At 42.4% G+C, this 22,063-nt stretch overlaps 1 protein-coding gene across 4 annotated transcripts in view; it reads left to right on the top strand.

The window, feature by feature from the left end:
• SPATA13 (spermatogenesis associated 13) overlaps positions 1-22,063 on the top strand; it is a 95,347-nt gene that overhangs the window by 24,277 nt on the left and 49,007 nt on the right. The window contains exons 1-3 of one of the 4 annotated variants that reach the window (XM_045588436.1): positions 8,988-9,146; positions 12,152-12,517; positions 14,242-14,386. In XM_045588436.1, the coding sequence (XP_045444392.1) occupies positions 9,078-9,146; positions 12,152-12,517; positions 14,242-14,386 (580 nt within the window). In that variant the 5' untranslated portion in view covers positions 8,988-9,077. Of the gene's footprint in view, positions 1-8,987; positions 9,147-12,151; positions 12,518-14,241; positions 14,387-22,063 lie in introns of those variants that run through there. The other 3 variants (XM_045588434.1, XM_036457708.2, XM_045588435.1) reach the window with 3 other exon arrangements.

Genomic DNA, 22,063 nt, shown 5'->3' with positions numbered 1-22,063 from the left:
AAATCACGAGGCACACCACCATTAGAAAATGTTAAAAAATTTAACTCTGTGCCTATATTGACTATATATAAAGTAATTCTCTTGAATAGGAATCAAATAAACACAAAGAAAGTATTTTATAATTACTTTATTATGAAATATTAAGTAAACAAAATAGTGAAAAATTATAAAATTCTTCTCTTGTCTGCACCTACGGCACACCAGTGTGCCGCGGAACAGCGGTTGAAAAACACTGATCTAGACTGTTCGTTGATTTGCTCACTTACTTATGCTCCAACTTACCCATTCATCCCTTGATACATTCGTGAAACATTTAAAAATATATATATTTTATTGATTTTTTTACAGAGAGGAAGGGAGAGGGATAGAAAGCTAGAAACATTGATGAGAGAGAAACATCGACCAGCTGCCTCTTGCTCACCCCCTACTGGGGATGTGCCCGCAACCAATGTACATGCCCTTGACCAGAATCGAACCTACGACCTATCAGTCCGCAGTCTGACGCTCTATCCACTGAGCCAAACCGGTTTCAGCTTGTGAAACATTTTTAATTGCCTGTTTCTCAAGCTCCAGTGTAGACTCTTAGGGCATTACCATAGTCATGGATAGTTTGGAAAGAATGTAATTAGCTGCCTTTGTATGATACCAGGCAAACAATTAAATACTAGGTAAATTTTGTAGTGGTTTTAATAGAGACATAGAAAGAAGCAAATAACTCAAAGCCCAGGGGAGTGTACAAAGTTTTCCTACAGGTGATATTTTACTTGAATTTTGAAGGATACATTTTTCAGGTTGACAAGGGGCAAAAAGAGGGACTGTGACTTAGCATATTTACAATTGCAGTAAACATGTGGCAGATGATGACTGGTTTGGTGTGGCTGCAGAATAATTGTGTCTGAAGACAGAGCTGGGAAGACACGTTAGATGAGATTTTCAATGGCCTTGTGTTTGTTCTAGGTAATGTCCTGCTATGATCTAGAAGTGTCTTTTAGTAGTAGTAGAGAGAATGGATCTAAGACCAGAAAGTGAGTTAAGAACCTATCCGGCGGTTTCATTAGGTGGAAGGATGGAACAGATTCCTTCTGAGATGAAATAATTGACAGACTTTGGTGACTGGGTGGCTGTGTCTTGTGAGGATGAAGGAGTTAAGGATGCTTAGTGGGGCTGACTGTGTGTATTGGATGACTTCAACTAAAGCCATTTGCTGGGAGGGATGATTCATGAAGATGCTGTTCTGCATTCTAATCTACAATCTTCATTTTTGTGATTCTAAAGGCACTTGGGACTACTGATTAGAATGTTGATATGCTGTCAACTAAGACTTCAAATGCCGGGGATGTTTTGAACACAGACACTTTCCTCCATCTTGTTCCATTAAAGAATAAGTCAGGACCAGCTTCCTCTTGCCTCCCATTCTTCTTTCCTCTCTCTGCCCCATTCCTTATCACATTCTCTCTCCCTCTCTCTCTCTCTCTCTCTCTCTTTCTCTCTCTCTCTCTCTCTCTCTCTCTCTCTCTCTCTCTCTCTCTCTCTCTAAAATAAACATTTTATTATTTGTAAAAATATATTTTATTGATTTCAGAGAGGAAGGGAGAGGGAGAGAGAATCATTGATCCGCTGCCTTCTGCCCACCCCCCTACTGGGGATCCAGCCGGCAACCCAGGCATGTGCCCCTGACTGAAATTGAACTTGGGGCCCTTCAATCCATAGGCCAATGCTCTATCGACTAAGCCAAACCAGATAGGGCTCTTTCTCTTTTCTCTTTCTCTTAATATGATGTTTTTAAACTATCTCTTTAATCTTAACAAGTCCAGGAATAAAACTACAACCTACAATTCTATTTTCTCTTCCTGGGTGTCACACTCAGTGTTGTGTTGCTATTGATTTTGAGATGCTAGGATAGTTAGGTTTTTAGTTAAGTCCAGAAAATGATATTCCATGAATGATTTTTAAAAAATATATATTTTATTGATTTTACACAGAGAGGAATTGAGAGAGACAGAGAGTTAGAAACATTGATGAGAGAGAAACATCGACCAGCTGCCTCCTGCACACCCCCCACTGGGGATGTGCCCACAACCAAGGTACATGCCCTTGACCGGAATCGAACCTGGGACCCTTCAGTCCGCAGGCTGATGCTCTATCCACTAAGCCAAACCAGTCCCGGCCCATGAATGGTTTTTACAAAGACTATGGGAGGAAAGCATATCAGCCAGAATTTTTCATAATTATTATTGTTTTTCTCTTTATCCTCATTGAATAAGACTAACAGTATTTATTGTTTTCATGAGCTTTAACACAGAGAAGACACCAAAAAGTATATGGAGGCTTTTCTGGAGCAATAACACACAGTCTAGTATTTTTGGAAGTTTGCTTACGGTTTTTTCCATAAACCATAAAACCACTTGGCATTTTCTTGCAAATATAAAATTAAATGAACTTCCTGAACTCTCTCATGTGCTCTTTCATTAACTTCTTTGGTTTCTCTATGACTGGTTTCTCATCTCTAAAATGGGTGTAATGATGTCCTCTTTACTTATCTGATAAATACAATGTTAGGTAGATGTTAAATCAAGCTGATGAAAATTTAAGGTTTTTAAGGACACATATCTAGTTATAAGATAAACAGTACTGGGTTGTGGTGTACACATGATGTAGTGTTAACACTGCTGTGTGGTATATTTGAAAGCTGCTAAGAGTATTTCCTAAAAGTTCACATCACAAGGAAAAAAACTTTTTTCCCTTTTTTTTGTATTTATGAGATGATGGATGCTAAACTTACTGTGGTAAGCATTTCACAATATATGTAAGTCAAGTAATGCTATATACCTTAAAATTATATAGTTATTTATGCCAATTACACCTCAATAAAGCTTTAAAAATATTTTTAAGTAAATCTAAGCTATATGGTGCTAAAAATACCCCTCATCAAAAAATGTTAAGGGTCAAACTTTTCTAAATATTTTTACAACATAACATATAAAATATTTCCTTGTTCCTTACCTTCAACTCTTTAAAAATGGTAGTTTATCTGCGATCTTCTGAATTTGCTCTTCATTTAAAATCCTAGGACAGCTCTGGGTGGGGTGTCATCTTGTCACCAAAAGCTGATGGGTTCGATTCCTACTTGGAGCTCATGTGGGAGGCAAACAATTGATGTTTCTCTCTCACATTTAACATTTTTTTCTCATTCACTTCATCTTTCTAAAATCAATTTTTAAAAATTAAAAATCCTAGAACATATATTTATAACACTAGAGGCCCAGTGCATGAGTTTATGCATGGGTGAGGTATGGCTGGCCCATACCAATTGGGGCTAATTGGGCCATACTGGGCTGGTGGCGGGGAGGGGACACAGGAGGTTGTCCCTCCCCTTATCGGGGGTGGGGGACGATTGGGGGCAGGGCTGGCAGGGGGATGGCCAGCCCTGCCCTGGGTCAAACTCCTGATCAAACTCTGGATCAAGGGGACAATTTGCATATTAGCCTCTTATTATGTAGGATACCCCTTTTTATTATGATGCATTAACTTTTCATTTAAGGGAAAATAGGTAATGATATTTAACTCTAAATAGTGAGATGCTACTATTTCTATTTCATAATATACAGTTGTCTCCCTCACACCATCCACAGTTTCACTTTCTGAAGTTTAGGTACCTGTGGACCAAAAATATTACATGGAAAATTACAGAATTTATAAATTTTGAGTTTTGTGCTGTCCTGAGTAGTGTGGTCACATCTCACACCATCCTGCTCATTCACACCTGAGATGTGAATTAGTCCTTTGTCCATCGTCTCCCTGCTGGATATGCTATCCATTCATTAGTCATTTAATAGCCATCACAGTTATCAGATTGATTGTCGGGTATTATAGTGTTTTGTGTTCAGGTAACTCGTATTTTATTTACTTAATGACTCCAAAGTACAAGACTAGTGGTACTGACAATTTGGCTATGCCAAAGAGAGGCCATAAAATGCTTCTTTTAAGTGAGGATGTATGTATAGGACATGATATAGTACATAAAGGTTGAGTACTATCTGTAGTTTCAGGCATCCATTGGGAAACTTTGGAAGGTATCCCCTGTGGATAAGGAGGGGGCAGCTTTTTATAAGGCCTAAAATTTTATGTTCTGGAGTTGGAGCACACTATTGGTACCACAGGCTATTCTTAAATGATATTATTTACATTGGGAGATTTTAAAAAAATATATATATTTTATTGATTTTGTACAGAGTGGAAGGGAAAGAGATAGAGAGTTAGAAACATCAATGAGAGAGAGTCATCGATCAGTGGCCTCTTGCACACCCCCTACTGGGGATATGCCCGCAACCAAGGTACATGCCCTTGACCGGAATCGAACCTGGGACCCTTCAGTCCCCAAGCCAACGCTGTATCCATTGAGCCAAAATGGTTTCAGCTGTTTGTTTGTTTTTAATAATTATTTTCTACTAGAGGCCTGGTGCATGAAATTCGTGCACAGGGGCAGGGGGGTGTCCCTCAACCCAGCCTGCACCCTCTCCAATCTGCGACCCCAGTGTGGGATTGGGCCTAAACGGGCAGTCGGACATCCCTCTCACAATCCAGGACTGCTGGCTCCCAACTGCTCGCCTGCCTGCCTTCCTGATTGCCCCTAACTGCTTCTGCCTGACAACCTGATCACTCCCTAATCATTTCCATGCTAGCCTGATTGATGTCTAACTGCTCCCCTGCCAGCCTGTTTGCCCCCAACTTTCCTCCTCTGCTGGCCTGGTCACCCCTAGCTACCCTCCCCTACAGGGTTGATCGCCTCCAACTGCCCTCCCTTGCAGGCCTGGTGCTTCTCAACTGCCCTCCCATGCTGCCCATCTTGTGGTGACCATTTTGTGTACACATTGGGGCAGGATCTTTGACCACATAGGGGCAGCCATATTGTGTGTTGGAGTGATGGTCAATCTCCATATTACTCTTTTAATAGATAGGATAGAGGCCTGGTGCACGGTTGGGGGCCAGCTGGTTTGCCTTGAAGGATGTCTCGGATCAGGGTGGGGGTTCCTTTGGGGCGTGGGGCGGCTTGGGTGAGGGGCCTGTGGTGGTTTGCAGGCCAGCCACGCCCCCTGGAGACCCAAGAAGAGGCCCTGGTATCTGGAATTTATTTACCTTCTACAATTGAAACTTTGTAGCCTGGGGCGGAGGCCTGGGCCAGCAAGGGCAGGCGGAAAGCTTGGCTTCCTCCATTGCCTGGGAAACACAAGCCTCCATCCTGCTCTCTGTGGCTGTAGCCATCTTGGTTGGGTTTATTTGCATACTCACTCTGATTGGCTGGGGGGTGTGGTTTGTGGGTATAGCAGATATATGGCTAATTTGCATATTACTCTTTTATTAGGTAGGGTTACAGCTGACATAAAATACATTAGTTTCAGGTATACAGCCAGTGATTAGACATTTATATAACTTGTGAAGTAATCACCCCAATAAATCTAGTACCATCTTGACACCATACACATTTTTTTTAATAATATTATTGATTATATTCCCTATGCTGTACTTTACAACCCCATGACTATTTTGGAACTACCTACTTGTACTTCTTAATTTCTTCATCTCTTTCACCTGGTTTTCCAGTCTGCCTCCTATCTGGCAATCATCTGTCTGATCTCTGTATCTATGAACCTGTTTCTGGTCTGCTTGTTTGTTTTATTTTGTGTGGGGTTTTTGTTTTTTGGGTGTTTTTTTTTAGATTCCACATATAAGTGAAATATTATGGTATTTGTCTTTCTCTGACTTATTTATTCAGCACAATACCCTCCAGATCCATCCACATTGTTGCAGATGGCAAGGTTTCATGCTTTTTGTTTTTTATGGCTGAGTCATATTCCATTGTATATATCCATCACTTCTTCATTATCCATTCATCTATTGATAGGCATTTAATTGTTTCCATATCTTGGATATTATAACTAATGCTGCAGTAGAATATATACATGCATATGTCTTTGTGAGTTAGTTTTTTTGGCTTCTTTGGATAAATAAGACTGGCATATTTTAATGTATGTACATTCAAGGGCTCAATAGACAGAAATCAAAAAGTGGGGAATTTATTTTTATTTTTACTAACCTCTAGCTAAAATGTAGCATTTCCTTTAATTATGAATGTAGGCAACAGACCAGTGGAATTCACAGATCTTATTCACATCATGCATCAGTCTTTGCTGTACCTTAAAATATCTCATACTCAATCAGTGCTTCTTCAGAAGTGTGACTGTTGGTAGACCTGTCACTAGTCCTTTTAATTCATATGTTACATATTTTATAATATCACAGTCATCTTACTATTTCGATAAGTGTGTTTCAAAGTAATCAGCTTACTTTATAATCCTATCTGCTTTATTTTATGTATTGAAAAATGTGATTCTGAGAAGGGGTCTCTGGGTCCCCATGTACCATTATCAGAGCCTCTTGTAACTGCCTGTTGCTTCTTTCCTCCCAGGATACCTATAAAGTTCTGTTTTCTTCTGTAAACTGGCCGGAGAGGAGAGGGGTGGGGAAGGGGGTAGAATTGGGGGTAAAAAAGATGAAGGGGCCAAAACCGGTTTGGCTCAGTGGATAGAGCGTCGGCTTGTGGACTGAAGGATACCAGGTTTGATTCTGGTCAAGGGCATGTACCTTGGTTGTGGGCACATCCCCAGTAGGGGGTGTGCAGGAGGCAGCTGATTGATGTTTCTCTTTCATTAATGTTTCTCTCTCTCTCTCTCCCTTCATCTCTGTAAAAAATCAATAAAGTATATATATTTTTTAAAAAGATGAAGGGAAAAAGAGTCACAGGGATATAATGTACAGCACAGGGAATATAGTCAATCCTATATAATAAAGAAGTAATATGCAAATTGACCATCACTCCAACACACAAGATGGCCACCCCCATGTGGACACAAGATGGCCAGCAGGGGAGGGCAGTTAGGGGTGACCGAGCTGGCAGAGGAGGGCAGTTGGGGGTGACCAGGCCTGCAGAGGGGGTCAGTTTGGGGGGACCTAGGCCTGCAGGAGAGGGCAGTTGAGGGTGACCAGGCTTTCAGGGGAGGGCAGTTGGAAGCGACCAGGTTGGAAAGGGAGGGCAGTTAGGAGTGACTGGGTCAGCAGAGGAGGGCAGTTAGGGGCAACCAGGCCTGTAGGGAAAGGCAGTTGGAAGAGAATAGACCTGCATGGGGAGGTTAGTTAGGGGCAATCAGGCAGCAAAGAAGCAGTTGGGCATCAATCAGGCTCGCAAGGGAGTGGTTAGGGGGTGATCAGGTTGGCAGGCACAAGTGGTTAGGGGCAGGCAGGCAGGCAAGCGATTAGGAGCCAGCAGTCCTGGATTGTGAGAAGGATGTCCCAGATTGGAGAGGGTGCAGGCTGGGCTGAGAGACACCCCCTTTCTCCTCACCCCCCCCCCCCCCACACACACACCCATACGTGAATTTCATGCACAGGGCCTCTAGTAATATAATAATTTTGTAGGTTACAGATGGATACTATATTTATTGTGATCACATCATAAGGTATTTCAGTATCAAATAACTGCTGTACATGCGAAACTAATACAATATTGTTTGTGATCTATAATTTAAAAAAAATAAAGACTTTTTAAGTCTGCACCAGGGCTGCAGAGTGAAAAAGACAGAGATTCTGCAATGAGATGAATAAGTTGTTATAAATTAGGATCTTCCCCTTTCTGGCTCTATTAATCTCAGTGAGTAATTTTATTTATTTTAGCCTCAAAGCCTTAAACTATAAAATGTGGCAAATAAGACATCCTTAGCGTGGTTGTGGAGGTTAAATAACGAAACACGTGCCTGGTATATAGTTCTCATTAGTGTCCTCTGCATTGTCTAGATGTTCTTTCTTCTCCCCTCCAGCTTGGTGACTGTACCTCCCTCCTTACAGAATCCAGGATTCTCAATATCTAAGGAGGCTTCCTTTTTGTTAACCCTCATTCGAGCATATTATCCATTGATTTTTAGAGAGAATGGATGGAGAGAGACAGAGAATTATCCATGTGAGAGAAACATGGTTGGTTGCCTCCTGCACTCACCCCAACCAACCTGGGTCGGGATCGAGCCTGCAACCAAGGTATGTGCCCTTGACCAAAATCGAACCCAGGATCCTTCAGTCCACAGCATACACTATCCACTGAGTCAAACTGGCTAGGGCGAGACCTGAAAGTACCTTGGCTTATTCAAAGTAAAGTCTCTTTGCTTTAGTTTATTTTTTAAATCTACACAAAGCATCTTAATTTCTTTGCCTAGAATATTTTCTTCTGAATTCCCTTGCTGTGTTAGTTTCCTAGAGCTACTATAATAAATTACCACAGACTGGTTGGCTCAAAACATGTATTCTCTTTGTTGTAGAGGCCAGAGTGTGAAATCAAGGTGTGGGCAGGACCAAGCTCCCTCTAAGTCCCTAGGGGAGAGACTTGGGGTTTCTTGGCTTATAAATGCATCATTCTGATCTCCGCCTCTGTTCTCACATCCCTTCTTCCTTTTGTCTTTGTGTTCAGATTTTTCTTCTTCTTGGGGCACCAGCCAATGGACTAGGGGCCACCTAATCCAGTATGAGCTAATCTTTGCTTAGTATTTCCAAGTAAGATCACTTCACAGGTGCTGAGGGTCAAGACTTCAACATGTCGTACAGGAGGATACAATTCAACCCAGCACTTGCCAGTCAGGCTTCTGAACAGACACAAGCAACATCAGTTTTTCTGCCAGAGTTTTTCTTCCTTTTTACCTCCAGGTAGTAATTTAATCTCGCTATGGTTTCAAAAAAATGTTTTAAAGTGTAATCAGAGGTAATGAAATCTATCTTGGTTTTTTACTTTTGTAAAGAAAGGAATTTTGTATGGGAAGAATAGCTCTCTAGGGAAAGTGCTTTAAAACTACTGAGAAGCAAGAGTTAAACTGAAAAGTGTGTTTGCAAAAGTTTATGACTTGGGTGTGAATTGGCCATTCAAGCTAAGAGAACCCTGCAAGCTCAGGCTGCCGATCTGCAAAAGCTGACTGAGCAGATCTCTGGCCTCTTATCCCCTGATTTGAGAGTGTTAACAGTGGGAAGAAGTCTCAGAGAGCATGGATGTAGTCAATTGCTTGTTCCTTCAGTGTGTCTGCGGGTCACCACTGCCTGTAGCAGAGTCCGAGGTAGGTGAGTGGAGAGTGTTGTTGTTGTTGTTGGTGCTGGGTTTGTAATTCCAGGTATAATCACACTCAGAGTGTTTCCCAGGATGAAAGTAGGTCGTATTTTGAAAGTCGGTACACTTTGCTAAAAGAAGATTTAGTCTTGGAATATGCATCAGATTTGTTCTGTGAGGAATGTAAGTCACTTCTGGCTAAGGATCCTTATTTGAATGTGAGCTTAACGCTGAGGGACTTTACATTGCTTCCTACCTCCTTCCCTCCTTCCCTCGGTATGTTTGCTAGGAGTAAAAGGGACATTTCAATTTTATATGTTATTCTGTTAATTAAGTTTTGCAGAACATTTGGTACCACTTGGAGGGGGTGTCTTCCTTGGGCTGTATAAATAGCTACTGTGGAAGTAAGTTGCTTCCCGGGGGTGCTCCCATGCAGGCTGGTAGCCCCCAGAGGCCTGAGGCGTGAGGAGTCAAGCCTGTGCTGGCTGGCCACTTCCTGCCCTCTAATTCCCTGCTCTCAGCCTCCATCACTTCCGGGGGTGTGTTTTGGTCTCAAGATTTATTACCTGAACAGCTAAGACAACTCCTTGTTTTCCTAAACCCATTTTCTTATTTTGTTTGCATCAGTGAGGAAAAGCAGGCTGCATGTTGCATAAGAGCAATCAAAACCTCATGTAGATTTATGACCAGACTACCCATTGCCTGTAATTTTGTTGTACTTCTGTTTTTCTAGCACATTCTTTCTGAACCTTTTTATCACAGGGTGATAAAATAAATAGGTTTAGTCTCATTTCATGCTTAAGTTGTCTGTGCCATTTGATGTGGTAATTTAAACTATCCATAAAAACCTGTTGTTCATATGTAATGTAATAAAATAATATAAACATTTCCATGACTTCTCTTTCCCAGGGCAGTGTCACAGAGAAAAAACTTTTCCTATACCCTCTTAGGTTTATGCTTAGAGGTTCTTAGAATTAAATTTGACAAAAAGCAAATTTGCGAGATAAAAGGCATTTTTTACTCATGTAGGTAAGTGGGAGCTCACAAAAAAGTGTGACTCCAGGAAGTGTTCGAATTGGGGGCTTATATACCATCTTAATGAGGGGGAGGGGTGCTGATGGGAAAACAGCTGACTTTTAGGAAAGGAGCTGGGACTGTGAAGAGTGGGTGAGAGAGAGGATGGTTTTGTGACCCTGTCTGTGTAGGTGAGGGCTTCTCCTCTGCAGCGGTAAGAGTGCATCTTCCCTGGTTGGAAGAAACTCTATTCAAGGAGCAGATCACGACAACTGAGTTCTTCTGGGAGGCCCTGCATTAAGGCAGATGAGGGAATTCAAGGAAAAAAAAAAAAAAAAAAAAGCTCATTCTTAAATACCTTCAGCTCAAAACAGATGGAAGGCCCTGGTGGTGTATTCTGGACCCCTTCAGTGGAGACTTAAATGAGAGGTAGCATTCTGGGCAGTAGACTTACTATCAGCAAGGTCATTGGTGAATGCTAGAAGCCATCTTCCTTTGAGCAGAGGTGACTTGATATCGTGGAAACAGAAATTACAAGGCCCACATTTGTGTGTCTCTTGCTGCTCATTGGCTGTGTGGCCCTGAGTAAATCACTTCCCTAGGTCTCAGTTTTCCTGATTTAAAAAAGGATGGGCACAGGGTAGAGTATCTGTAAGTCCTTTCCTGCTTGCTTTGCTCTTCAGAACATTTCCCGTGGTATGTGATCTTAGGGGACGCTTGGACACACCAGATTGGAAATTACGGGACCTGCATTTCAGGTCTCATTTGCCACCAATTAGCAATAGGTGGGACTTCCTGGACCAGCAGTGCCCATGGGCGGGGCGGGGCGGGGCGGGACGGGGTGGGGCTGGTTTGCCAGGGGATGCCACAGCAGCTCCTCTGGCCATCTTCGTTAGGAGATGCCCTGCAATCACAAGTGTTTTCTGGGTAAATTAGTCCCCTTCTGGTGCCTGCATATGCTTTTATTGTATTTTAAATAATGAATAGGGATGGAGGAACTGGAGGCACCCAGGTCCCAGACCTGCAGCAGACTTTGGCTGGCTGACCCCTCTCACTGCCCTCCCATAGAGCTTGGAGACCAGGCTCCAAGGGTCCTTAGAGGTGGAGCTCATCTCCAGGCTGTGCCAGTCAGGGGATTGTAATTGTGTGGCAGTGCTTTCTTAAGAGGAATGATTAACTATGGCGGATAGGGCTCTTAACATTGTATTTCATCCGCACTAGGATCCATTTTTCCCTAGGGAGCAGTTACAGAACCACTTCCATAGAAGTACAATAGCTTGCCTGTTAATAAAGCTAGGGGCCCAGTCTGCTCATTCTCAAGCCTTATGGCTTTTCCCCTAGTATATTGCATTGCCTCTGAAAAAGTTACTTGAAAAATTAGAACGTGTTGTCTAATTTAGGATCATAGTCTCTCCAGCTGTGGTAGTGTCTACTCTGAAACCTGAGATCCTGAAGGGTCACTTGAGAGATGTCCAAGCTCACACAGCTAGTTATTAGCCTGATCTGGTTCTTGGAATCCTAATTCAGTACTTTCCCCTCCTTCCCTAGCAACCCAGACTTGATCTTCTGAAAGCACCTTCTATTTTTAAACATTATTGCAATACAGTACCTTAGAGTAGCAGTGGGTAGCACTGGCATTCATTCTTCTACTGGCAGACCTGCCTTTCTCCTATGCTATTGTCATGTGTATTTTGGGTGACACTCCTATCATACCTAAAAGTTCTTTTTATAACTCCTAATGGTACTGATTTTTAAAATATCTTTTATCAAGGCTCATTAGTCACCAAACATCACTATTTAAATTAATTTTAATTCAACTTACAGTTGAAGATAGACTTGCTTATTTTAAGCCACATTTCAATTACGTTTGTTACACAAAAACAAGTAAATCTAGAAAGCCTCCTGGTGGAGCTGAGGGAGGGTAGAGGGGAATGTGTAGCATGTTCTTTTTTAATACCTTCCTGATATTGGTTCTCACCTGACTTGTTCAAATTTGAAAAGGTTTTTACTGAGGAATCCTGGAGGCGGGGCTCATCCCTGGAGGAAGATGGGAAGGAGGCTCAGAGGACCCCCAGGAGGCGATGGGGCTCTGGGAGGAGGTCCCGGCCTCGACCGCTCTCAGACTATGGCCAGTTTGCCTGCCGAAGTTTGTCTATTCCTGAAGACTCAATTGCTGTGGACCCCCAGAAGGAGGACATTGTGGACAGTGACCACCAGCTGAGCATGGCCTCCACGGTCCCCGCAGACCAGAATGCAGCCACGGGCTGCCCCAAAGGATGCCAGAGAAGGCGCCCCATCTCCGTGATAGGCGGGGTCAGCTTTTATGGGAACAGCCAGACAGAAGCAATAGAGACTCTTCTAACCCAAGTAAGATCTGGTGTGCTTCTACCAAAGCAGCAGAGCCCTCAGCTTCCTGGCCTTTGTTCCCCCTGCAAACTAAACGGGATGCTGCTTTCCTTTCTTTCCTGACTCAATGATGATGTCATCTACTCACAACCTTTCTTCTGGACTTTGCAAACTGCACATATTAGAACTAATAATCTGACATTTGGATGTTTTACTAATCTTCTGTCTTTGCTGGGATCTTGAATGATGTGTGAAAGTAGTTTGATGTTTGTTCCAAATCATCTGAGATTTGAACAAGGGGAAAATAGCAGTACATATTTAGTGAGCTTCCTGAAAGAAGAAGCTGAAAGAAAGCATCATCCCTTGTTAACAAGTAAAGATGAGAAGAGAACAAAGAAGTTGTTTTTATTAGGAAATAATTTTTTCTACCATTTTCTTGCTTTTGTGTTGCAGTTTTTCAATTGCTTTAACAATAGATTAAAATCTTAATTTTATTCACTTATTAATTCAGCAAATATTTATCAGTTACTCAAAAGGCTCTTTGAGGATACAAAACATTTAAATAAAGGCCTTGGTCAGGAGGAGTTTCTGTTACTTGGCAATATCCAGCCATGGCCCAGGGCTCACCAAACAGTACATGAGTGAGTGCCCAATTTTATGTTTTAAATTTGCTGGCTGATATCAGAACCATAAAATTCTCCTAAAAGGGAAAGTCAATGTCGGCATAGATTTTCTGTTTACATTCCACCTGTAAAGCCCAGCACAGCACCTTGTCTATACATTGAACATGCAAAACTCCCTTGCTTAATTGAATTAAATTGAATTGAATTCCTAAGATAAAAACAAAATAAGTTGAAGAATACCACAAACATTTTGCTGTGTTTAAATGCTCTGCATGCTGAGAAATAATTCTGAACTAAAACAAACGGTGACCTCTTAATTCACAATACACCCAATAGGGAAGATGTAAAGCACTTAAAATTTATTTCACTTTAGAACATCAAAAAGGAGTGTGGGCAGATAACTTTCTGCACTGTAAGCTCATTTAGGGAACTCGGTGAAAACCCTAAGGAAAGCACTAAGCAGCTTGACCTGTGTTGCAGTTATAGGGACTGATAATGTAGAAAATCAAAAGGGCATAGAGATGATTCTATAGACAAGGGCAAATGTTTGAAAAACCAACTCTTCTTTTAAACAAAGCTCAGTTGTCTTGTTAGTTTAGGTAAACAAGAATTGGATTCCACAAATACTGAGCTGGTACCCTGCACATGGATATGTAGAGACCAGAGTAAATAGCTGAGCCACAGTTGGTCACCCTCGCCATGGTCTTTGGCACTGAATTTGCTTCTTCTGAAGGCTGCTGCTGGGAACACATCTTCTTAACCTGTGACCCTGTATCTCTGAGAAAGCCACCACTTCCTACATTTGCTTTTCCTCTTCTTAACTAACATTTTCCTTTTACTGAGTGTTGCCTGTTGGTATGTTGCTGACAGATAAGATGAAACATGATGCTGCGAGGTAAGAGCCAGTGGGTTGATACTGATTTTTTTAAAACGTCAGAATAACTCATTGCAGTTGAGCCTCAGTGCAGCTGCAAGCTTCTCACATGCTTTGGGGAAACCATGTCACATCTGCGAGGAGCTTTGAGGTGAGAACGCTGAGCTCCTTGCAGCTGTGTATGTGAAGAGCTTGCTGAGCTGCCACTTCCTGGCATCGTCTCACAGCCTCTTGCTTTCCTTTTGTAGCCAGCAGCCAGGCCGCCTGTGCCAGCTCACCAGGTGCCACCCTACAAAGCGATTTCGGCCCGGTTCCGGCCGTTCACATTTTCCCAGAGCACCCCCATTGGGCTGGACCGCGTGGGACGGCGGCGGCAGATGCGAGCATCCAATAGTAAGTCTCACAGGCCTCCCTTTCGGGGTCTCCGCTTTCAGCAACTGGTGTGGAACCCTTGCTTTGACTCTTCAGTTAAACCAAGGTGTCCAGGTCACTGTGGACTTTCTGCCTGTCTCTGGGCCAGGTAGTTGTTTCCTGACTGTGAGGAAGGCTCACCTGAGGAATTGCGTTTGTCATCAGCTGTCCTGTCCCGGGTGGGTGCTGTGCGTCATTACAGTGGCCCTGAGTATGAGAAGTTCGCTCCTTTCTGTGTACCTCCGTGTCCTGCAGAGTGACAGCCGACCCAGAATGCAGTCCCAGGGGTTTGCCTTAACCTTTTTGAAGCTCTTTCTGTATATTTAAGATTCACCAATACTTGTTTGAACACCAAAGAAAAGTTATCTAATATGGTAGTTAATATGTCGCCATAGTATTTACCCAATTGTTGATTTGAAATAATACCACGTTTTGGGAAGATGTTTAAACTCCTAAAAAAGGCAATCTTTCCCTGTACTAACATTTATGTCCATGCCAGTCAGCTGGGTGGATACTGGCATTGTCCTGGTGGCACTGGGAGAGAGCCGACTTTTATTGAGAACCTACCACATGGCAGACACCATCCTGTGTGCTTGGATGTATTCACATATTTCATCTTCTTAACTCGGTGCCAGGTAGATACTGTATTATTCTGTTTACAGAGAAAGAATCCTAGGTTTCGATAGGTGAGCTGCCCTGGGTCACTCACTCAGGAAGTGGCAGAAATGGGATTTACCTCAAGTCACACAGAGTTTTCAATAGCAAGGCCCATGCTGTAACCACTGAACTATGCTGCATTTTTAAAAATGCAGCAAACTACTCATGATTAGCTTCAATTGCTAGGTTTACTGTCTCATTTTAAAAAATGAATGTGTTGGGGTAGGCATGCGAGTGGTGAGCTGGGCGGCAGGAGTCGCAGCCTAGGCCTGGGCTCTGGTTGCAGCACTGCTGCTCACCGCGATGCTGGCGATGCTGGCGGTGGGAGCTGTAAGAAGCAGGGAGAGTTAAAGTAATGTATTTTCAAAAGACTTGAAAGAAACTAAGGGTGTTACTTGGAGAACACGTAAATTTCAGAGAGAGGAGGGAAAGAGAACAAGGAGGTGTGGAATTCTTGTTCTCTTTCTTTCTTGCTTTAGACGGGGCAATAAGGACACAGACATTGTTGAAGAGGGTGTCCTGGGAGGGCTAGCATGTAAGAGGTCAGAGAATTAGTGACTTGTGCAGTAAGTTGGCATGGTTTCTAACTCACGCCACACATATTAGAGGAATTGAGGCGAGACTCTTTCATCAAACAGGAGGCAGAGGCAAAGGGAAATTAGATGGCAGCTGGATGTTGAGGAAATCTATGATCATCTCAAGCTCAGATGTCCTCCTATCACTGATGCCTTTGCCATTCTTTCAAGGGAGCAGGCCAAACACCTGGGAATCATTCCCCTCATCCCTGGTCACTAGTCTAGTCCTCAGCAGCTCCTGCTTCTCAGCCTCCTTAACCCTGACCTTCAGCAACTGCCCTCCCCTATGGCTTCCTTGGGCGGGGCTTTTATCACTCTAGTCAGAGATACCGTTCATATGCAATTCTTTTGTTTTGTTTTGTTAATCCTCACCCATGGATATTTACCATTGACTTATGGAAGGGAGGAGGAGAAACTGAGACAGAGAAACATCAGTGTGAGAGAAACACACTATTGGTTGCTTCCTGATGTGTCCTTACCAGAGCTGGGGATCAAGCCTACAACCAAGTTATATGCCCTTGACTGGAATTGAACCCACGGCCCTTTAGTCCAAGGGCCTACGTTCTATCCACTGAGCAAAACCAGCTGGGACATCAACTCTTTTTGTTATTTCCTTGCAAACTTTCCCCATCATTATTGAAGTAACATCTTAGTTCCTTAACTGAGTTTACAGGTTTCTCCACCACCCTAGTCTGACATTCCATCTGTGTCTCTCACTCCTCGTTCAGTGTTCCCACCATCCTCCAGACTCTCACACTCGCTTGGCTTTAGTTCACCTAGAATTTCCTTCCTTTCCTTTAAGCGTTCTTTCCATTTAAGATTCAAAACTCATTCCCATCTACCCTTGGCAACACAGTAAGTTCATTGTCATGCTTCTGCAGAGCAGTTTAGCCACAGGCTGTGAAGCATTCTCTGGTCAAGTCATTGACTTCTGGTGATGTCTTTTGAGAAAGTTATCCAAAAGAAGAAAAAAGCTACATGCACAAGATGTTCTTCACAATATTATTTGTGATATCAAAAAGTTGCAGTGTCAGTCATTACAGTGGACTATGGATTTGGAGTCATGTGTGGGTCACTGCTTCAAAACAGTATAATTAAGAAAACCAAGGGATAGAAAAATGGAAACACAATATGTGTTAGTTAGCCAGAGCTGCCATAGCAAAGTAGCACAAACAATAGAAATGTACTGTTTCAGTTCTGGAGGCTGGAAGTCAGATCAAGGTGTTGGCAAGGTTGGTTCCTTCTTTTTTTTTTTTTTTTCCTTATTGTGTATATTTTTTTTAATTAAATTATTATCTGTGTACATATCTTACCATTGCCACTCCTCCCAAACATGCCCTCCCTCCCCAGAGTTTTGTGTCCATTGGTTGTACTTATATGCATGTATACAAGTCCTTCAGTTGATCTCTTATCTCCCCCAGATCTCCCTACCCTCTCTGCTGTAATTTGACAGTCTGCTTGTTGCTTTACTGTCTCTATATCTATCTTTTGGATCATCAGTTTATAATGTTCTTTATTATCCATAAATGAGTGAGGTCATGTGGTGTTTCTCTTTCATTGACTGGCTGATGTCACTCAGCATGAAGTTCTTCAATTCCATCCAGGTTGCTGCAAATGATAAGAATTCCTTCTTTTTTATGGCAGCATAGTATTCCATTGTGTAGATGTACCATAGTTTTTTTTTATAAGGTTGGTTCCTTCTGAGGGCTGTGTGAAATCTGCCCGTCTCTAAGAAAGATGTCAGGACTGTAAGTGATTTCTCCTCCAACCCTGTACACATACAGACTGCTTATTTCTGTACTTTCTCTTTTGTTTTGATTTTAGTGTTCTTTTGTTGAGGGGGAAAAAATGGGTAGCTTAGCAAAAAGAAAATTTAGCAGAAGAGTGTCAGGTTTCCCATAATTAATAGTGAGAGCCAATAGAGAAAACGGGTGACACAGTCAGGGTTGCTTCTGGGAACCAAAGAACCACAAGGAAAGAGCCAAGGAAGGCTTGTAACAGGAATACTGGCCATAGTGCTACCCTTGGGAATGAGGGACGCCAACTACTTCTTCTGTTCCCCGGTCACTCAGTCACGAGTCAAAGGCCCCAAATAGAGGATCAACTCTGAAAGCTTAGTGATGCGTCCACCACCTGGTGGCACTGGAGCTGGAAGAAGATGGTGCCTCCAGGGACCCTTTGCCTCTCATAGTAAGAGGCAGGCACATGGAGTCCCTGTCTACTAAGGTGGAACGCAGTGGAGTGGAATGGAGGTCATTCCCCCAAAGAAAATCCAGGTGGTAGAAATAGAAATAGATTCTGGACTGATTCTCCATTTGTTCATTCCTAATTAACAATTGATTGTGTACCATGTGCCACCTGAGAGTAGTGAACATAACAAAGCCCCTTAAATCACTTACATTCTAGTGAGGGGGTAATAAATTTACCAGCAACTGTATGATACAACAGATAGTACTATAAAGAAAAATACAGCAAGGTAGAGAGTGTTCATTTTTAAAAAAATATATTTTATTGACTTTTTACAGAGAGGAAGGGAGAGAGATAGAGAGCTAGAAAGGTCGATGAGAGAGAAACATCGACCAGCTGCCTCTTGCACACCCCCTACTGGGGATGTGCCCGCAACCAAGGTACATGCCCTTGACCGGAATCAAACCTGGGACCTTTCAGTCCACAGACCATGCTCTACCACTGAGCCAAACCGGTTTCGGTGAGAGTGTTCATTTTTAAAAGAGCATTATTCTAGCACAATGCACTTATTCCCTGTATAATTAAAAACTCCTCCTCCTCTCGAGGAAGACAACCCAAAGGCTCATCATCAGGTACTGCAGACACCTCTGAGTCTGGGCCTCTGCATAATATCCACTCCTTCTCCTCTTCTGTTGCAATGCCTTTTTAAAAAATATATATTTATTGATCTTTAGGTTCAGTTACACCATTATTCAGTTTGATATGATTCCATGCTTCTGGGTGACACAAATGAGAAAGCTAGTGACACCCGTGGGCACTCCTCTCACTGGGGAGTCCTCAGGTAGAAGCAGTGTTCTATGAGATGCCGTAATCGTGTATGAGGCCTTGGCAAGATTCCAGTAGGTGTCTAACAGTCGAGGGAAACACATCCAAATCTAGAATAAGTGCCGTTTCCTGTAAGGACAAATCATCTACTCCTCTGTTATGAAAAGAGTCTATTGTAATCAACTTTCCACAAGTAGATGTCTGGTTCTTTCAAGGAACCATATCATTAACTTGGTTGAGGGGTACCCTATGGTGGTTAGCCCAGGCTTGGCATCCATTTCTGCCACAATGGCCATTTTTTTAAACCCACTGAGTGAGCATGAAAATGACTGGGAACAAGGATTGACATTTACAAAGTAGGACATAACATCCACACAATTATTCAACAGCCTCTTTTGCAATAGGATTCACATATGACACAGTTGGGCATTCGCATAGATGGACATTTTCTCATGCGTTGAGTGTATTTTGATTTATCTAGTCACACATCTTCCCCAGGCCAGTCCATTACCATTTTGTTCTTTCCAAATTCCTCTAAGCCATTTGCTTCTACCCATGAATCCATACAAGCTAAATCCCTTGTGGGGCTATCTCTCCTTCCCGTCAGAAAGCATCAGGAAGAGCATTGCTTAGATTTCACTAGTGGGATTTCCTTCTTCTGGGGAACAGTTACCAGGTAAAGGGTGGAAAGTTCCTTTGGGGAGGGCTAGAAGAAAGTTGGAATAGTGTGATATTTACCCCAAGGAGACATAGTCTGGGAGCTGACTTAGAGCTGGGAGCTGTGTGAGGGCCCTTGATTCTCTACCATGGTAGTTTGTGTCATACTTCTCCTCACCAGATTTAGAGATGTCCTACTACAAGAATCAAGTAATACCTTAGTGAAGTTACTTATCAGTTTTGTTTCTACATTCCCAGTGATAAGTTAAGCACAGCCAAGGTCACATGGGTCAGACCATGCCCAGTTCTGAAACTATGTCCACTTTTCCTGTGACAGATGCTCCACCTCATGGAGGTCCTCGACCTCATTGCAACAGAATTACCTCTCACTGGCTTCCCTCGACTAAAGAGAGGAGCAGTACATTGTTTATAAAAATTGCTGCCACTTCCATCACTGGGGAGGTAAAGCCAGGGGAGGGTGAGTACACAATAGACCAGCTCCAGCTTTTCTGTCTCCGGGCTCTACCCTCCTTCCTTTCTAAATGCCAGGAGCTGGCCCATCGGCTGCCTTAGAGTGGGTCCAGGTTTACATTCCATTGATATGCCAGAATGAGTGGTGGTGCTTTATTGGTCTATGTCACATGTGTCAAACACAAGGCCCGCGGGCCAAATCCATCCCGCCAGGCCTTGCAATGTGGCCCGCACCGCGCTGTCATCACTGCACTCCGCTGCGTTTCCATCACAATGACAGTTTATGACTGTTCAGTAAACCATTCGGCCCACGATTTAGGCTGGATTTTAGATTTTGGCCCCTTCTCTGGTTGAGTTCGACACCCCTAGTCTATGTGGTGAATGCAAAACCTCTAGTAGATGCCACCCAAATGGACAAATGTCGTTTAATCTAAATTATGTTTGGTAAATCCAAACCTTATTTGGATTTTGATAACAAATCAGCTGTAAAAAGATCATCTGAGACAAGTGGGGAAATTTTAAAAAATATTTTTTTATTGATTTCAGAGAGGAATGGAGAGGGAGAGAGAAATTGAAACATCAGTGATGAGAGAGAATCATTGATTGGCTGCCTACTGCATGCCCCTACTGAGCATCGAGCCCACAACCCAAGTATGTGCTCTTGACCATAATCAAACCTGGGATTCTTCAGTTCGTAGGTCAATGCTCTATTGACCAGGCGTCTTCAAACTACGGCCCGCGGGCCACATGCGGCCCGCAGAGGAGTCTGATCCGGCCCGCCAGGTTTTTTGGGCAGTGAGCGCAGCCGAGGTGTTACTGTAGGAATTAGTAGTTCATATAGTCCGGCCCTCCAGCTCTCTGAGGGACCGTGATCTGGCCCCCACTTTAAAAAGTTTGAGGACCCCTGCGAGTATTCACTGAGCCAAACTGTAGGACTGTGGTCTGCAAACTGGGGCTCGAGAGCCACATGCGACTCTTTGGCCCTTTGAGTGTGGCTCTTCCACAAAATACCAAGGCCTGGGTGAGTCTATTTTGAAGAAGTGGTGTTAGAAGAAGTTTAAGTTTAAAAAAATGGGCTCTCAAAAGAAATTTTAATTGTTGTACTGTTGATATTTGGCTCTGTTGACTAATGAGTTTGCTGACCACTGGGCTAGGGCTAAGTAGGGAAATTTTTACATGAACTCAGTACTCAGTGAAGGAATTGTTGACTTTGTTAGTTGGGATAGTGTAACATTTTAAGTCCTTATTTGTTATAGGTGCATACTAAATATTTTTGTATGAAATGATATACATGAAATATGCTTTAAAATGCTCCAAAAAATAGGAAATAGTTGGAAAAGTTGGTAAAATATTGGTAATTATAGGTTCATTATATAATTTCTTTATTTCTATTTTTGTTTGAAATGTTTCATAGTAAAGGCATTTAAAAATAATGAAAATAAGTTTCCTCCTCCCTGGTCAAGTGCTCTGAAAAATCTCCAAATCAGAAAATGTATACAATATTAGGTGTACCAGTTGATGTGCAGTTTTTTCAATAGAGTCACACATATGTTGATATATATGCGATTTGATATGTATGCTATTTTGTTGTACTGATAGCAAGCTTCAAAACTTCATATGTCAAATTTGCTGAAGGTGTTAACATCATAGATATTTTTACGTTTAAAAATGTCGAATTTCATGCCATAAAAAGAGCATTTTCGGGAAGTTTTAATTCATTACTTTATTTTGAAGAACAGCGCTGCTGAAAGTTACATACTTTGGAAAGCTTATGGTGAACATGCTCCATCTCGAGATACTTGTGAACGTTGGTTTAAATGCTTTAAAAGTGATGATTTCAATGTGAAAGATAGAGAACATCCAGGTCAACCGAAAAAGTTTGAAGACCAACAATTACAAGAATTATTGGATGAAGATGTGTGTCAAGCTCAAAAACAACTTGCAGAAAGATTAAACGTTGCTCAGCAAACAATTTCTGATCATTTACAAGCAAAGCAATGGGAAAGATTTTAAAGGAAGGAAAATGGGTGCCACATCAACTGAACAAAAGACAAATAGAAAATCGAAAAGTCATCAGTAAAATGTTGCTTCAACAGCACAAAAGAAAGCTTTTTTGCATTGAATTGTGACTGGTGATGAAAAGTAGATTTATTTTGAGAATCCCAAATGCACAAAATCATGGGTTGATCCAGGTCAACCATCAACATTGACTGCAAGGCCAAATCGCTTTGGAAAGAAGACAATGCTCTGTGTTTGGTGGGATCAGGAAGGTGTGGTGTATTATGAT

Source organism: Pipistrellus kuhlii, unplaced genomic scaffold (genome assembly GCF_014108245.1).
Source record: "Pipistrellus kuhlii isolate mPipKuh1 unplaced genomic scaffold, mPipKuh1.p scaffold_m20_p_3, whole genome shotgun sequence".
Taxonomy (NCBI): domain Eukaryota; kingdom Metazoa; phylum Chordata; class Mammalia; order Chiroptera; family Vespertilionidae; genus Pipistrellus; species Pipistrellus kuhlii.
Note: the sequence above shows the minus strand (reverse complement) of the source record. Positions and strands in the feature narration are given on the sequence as shown.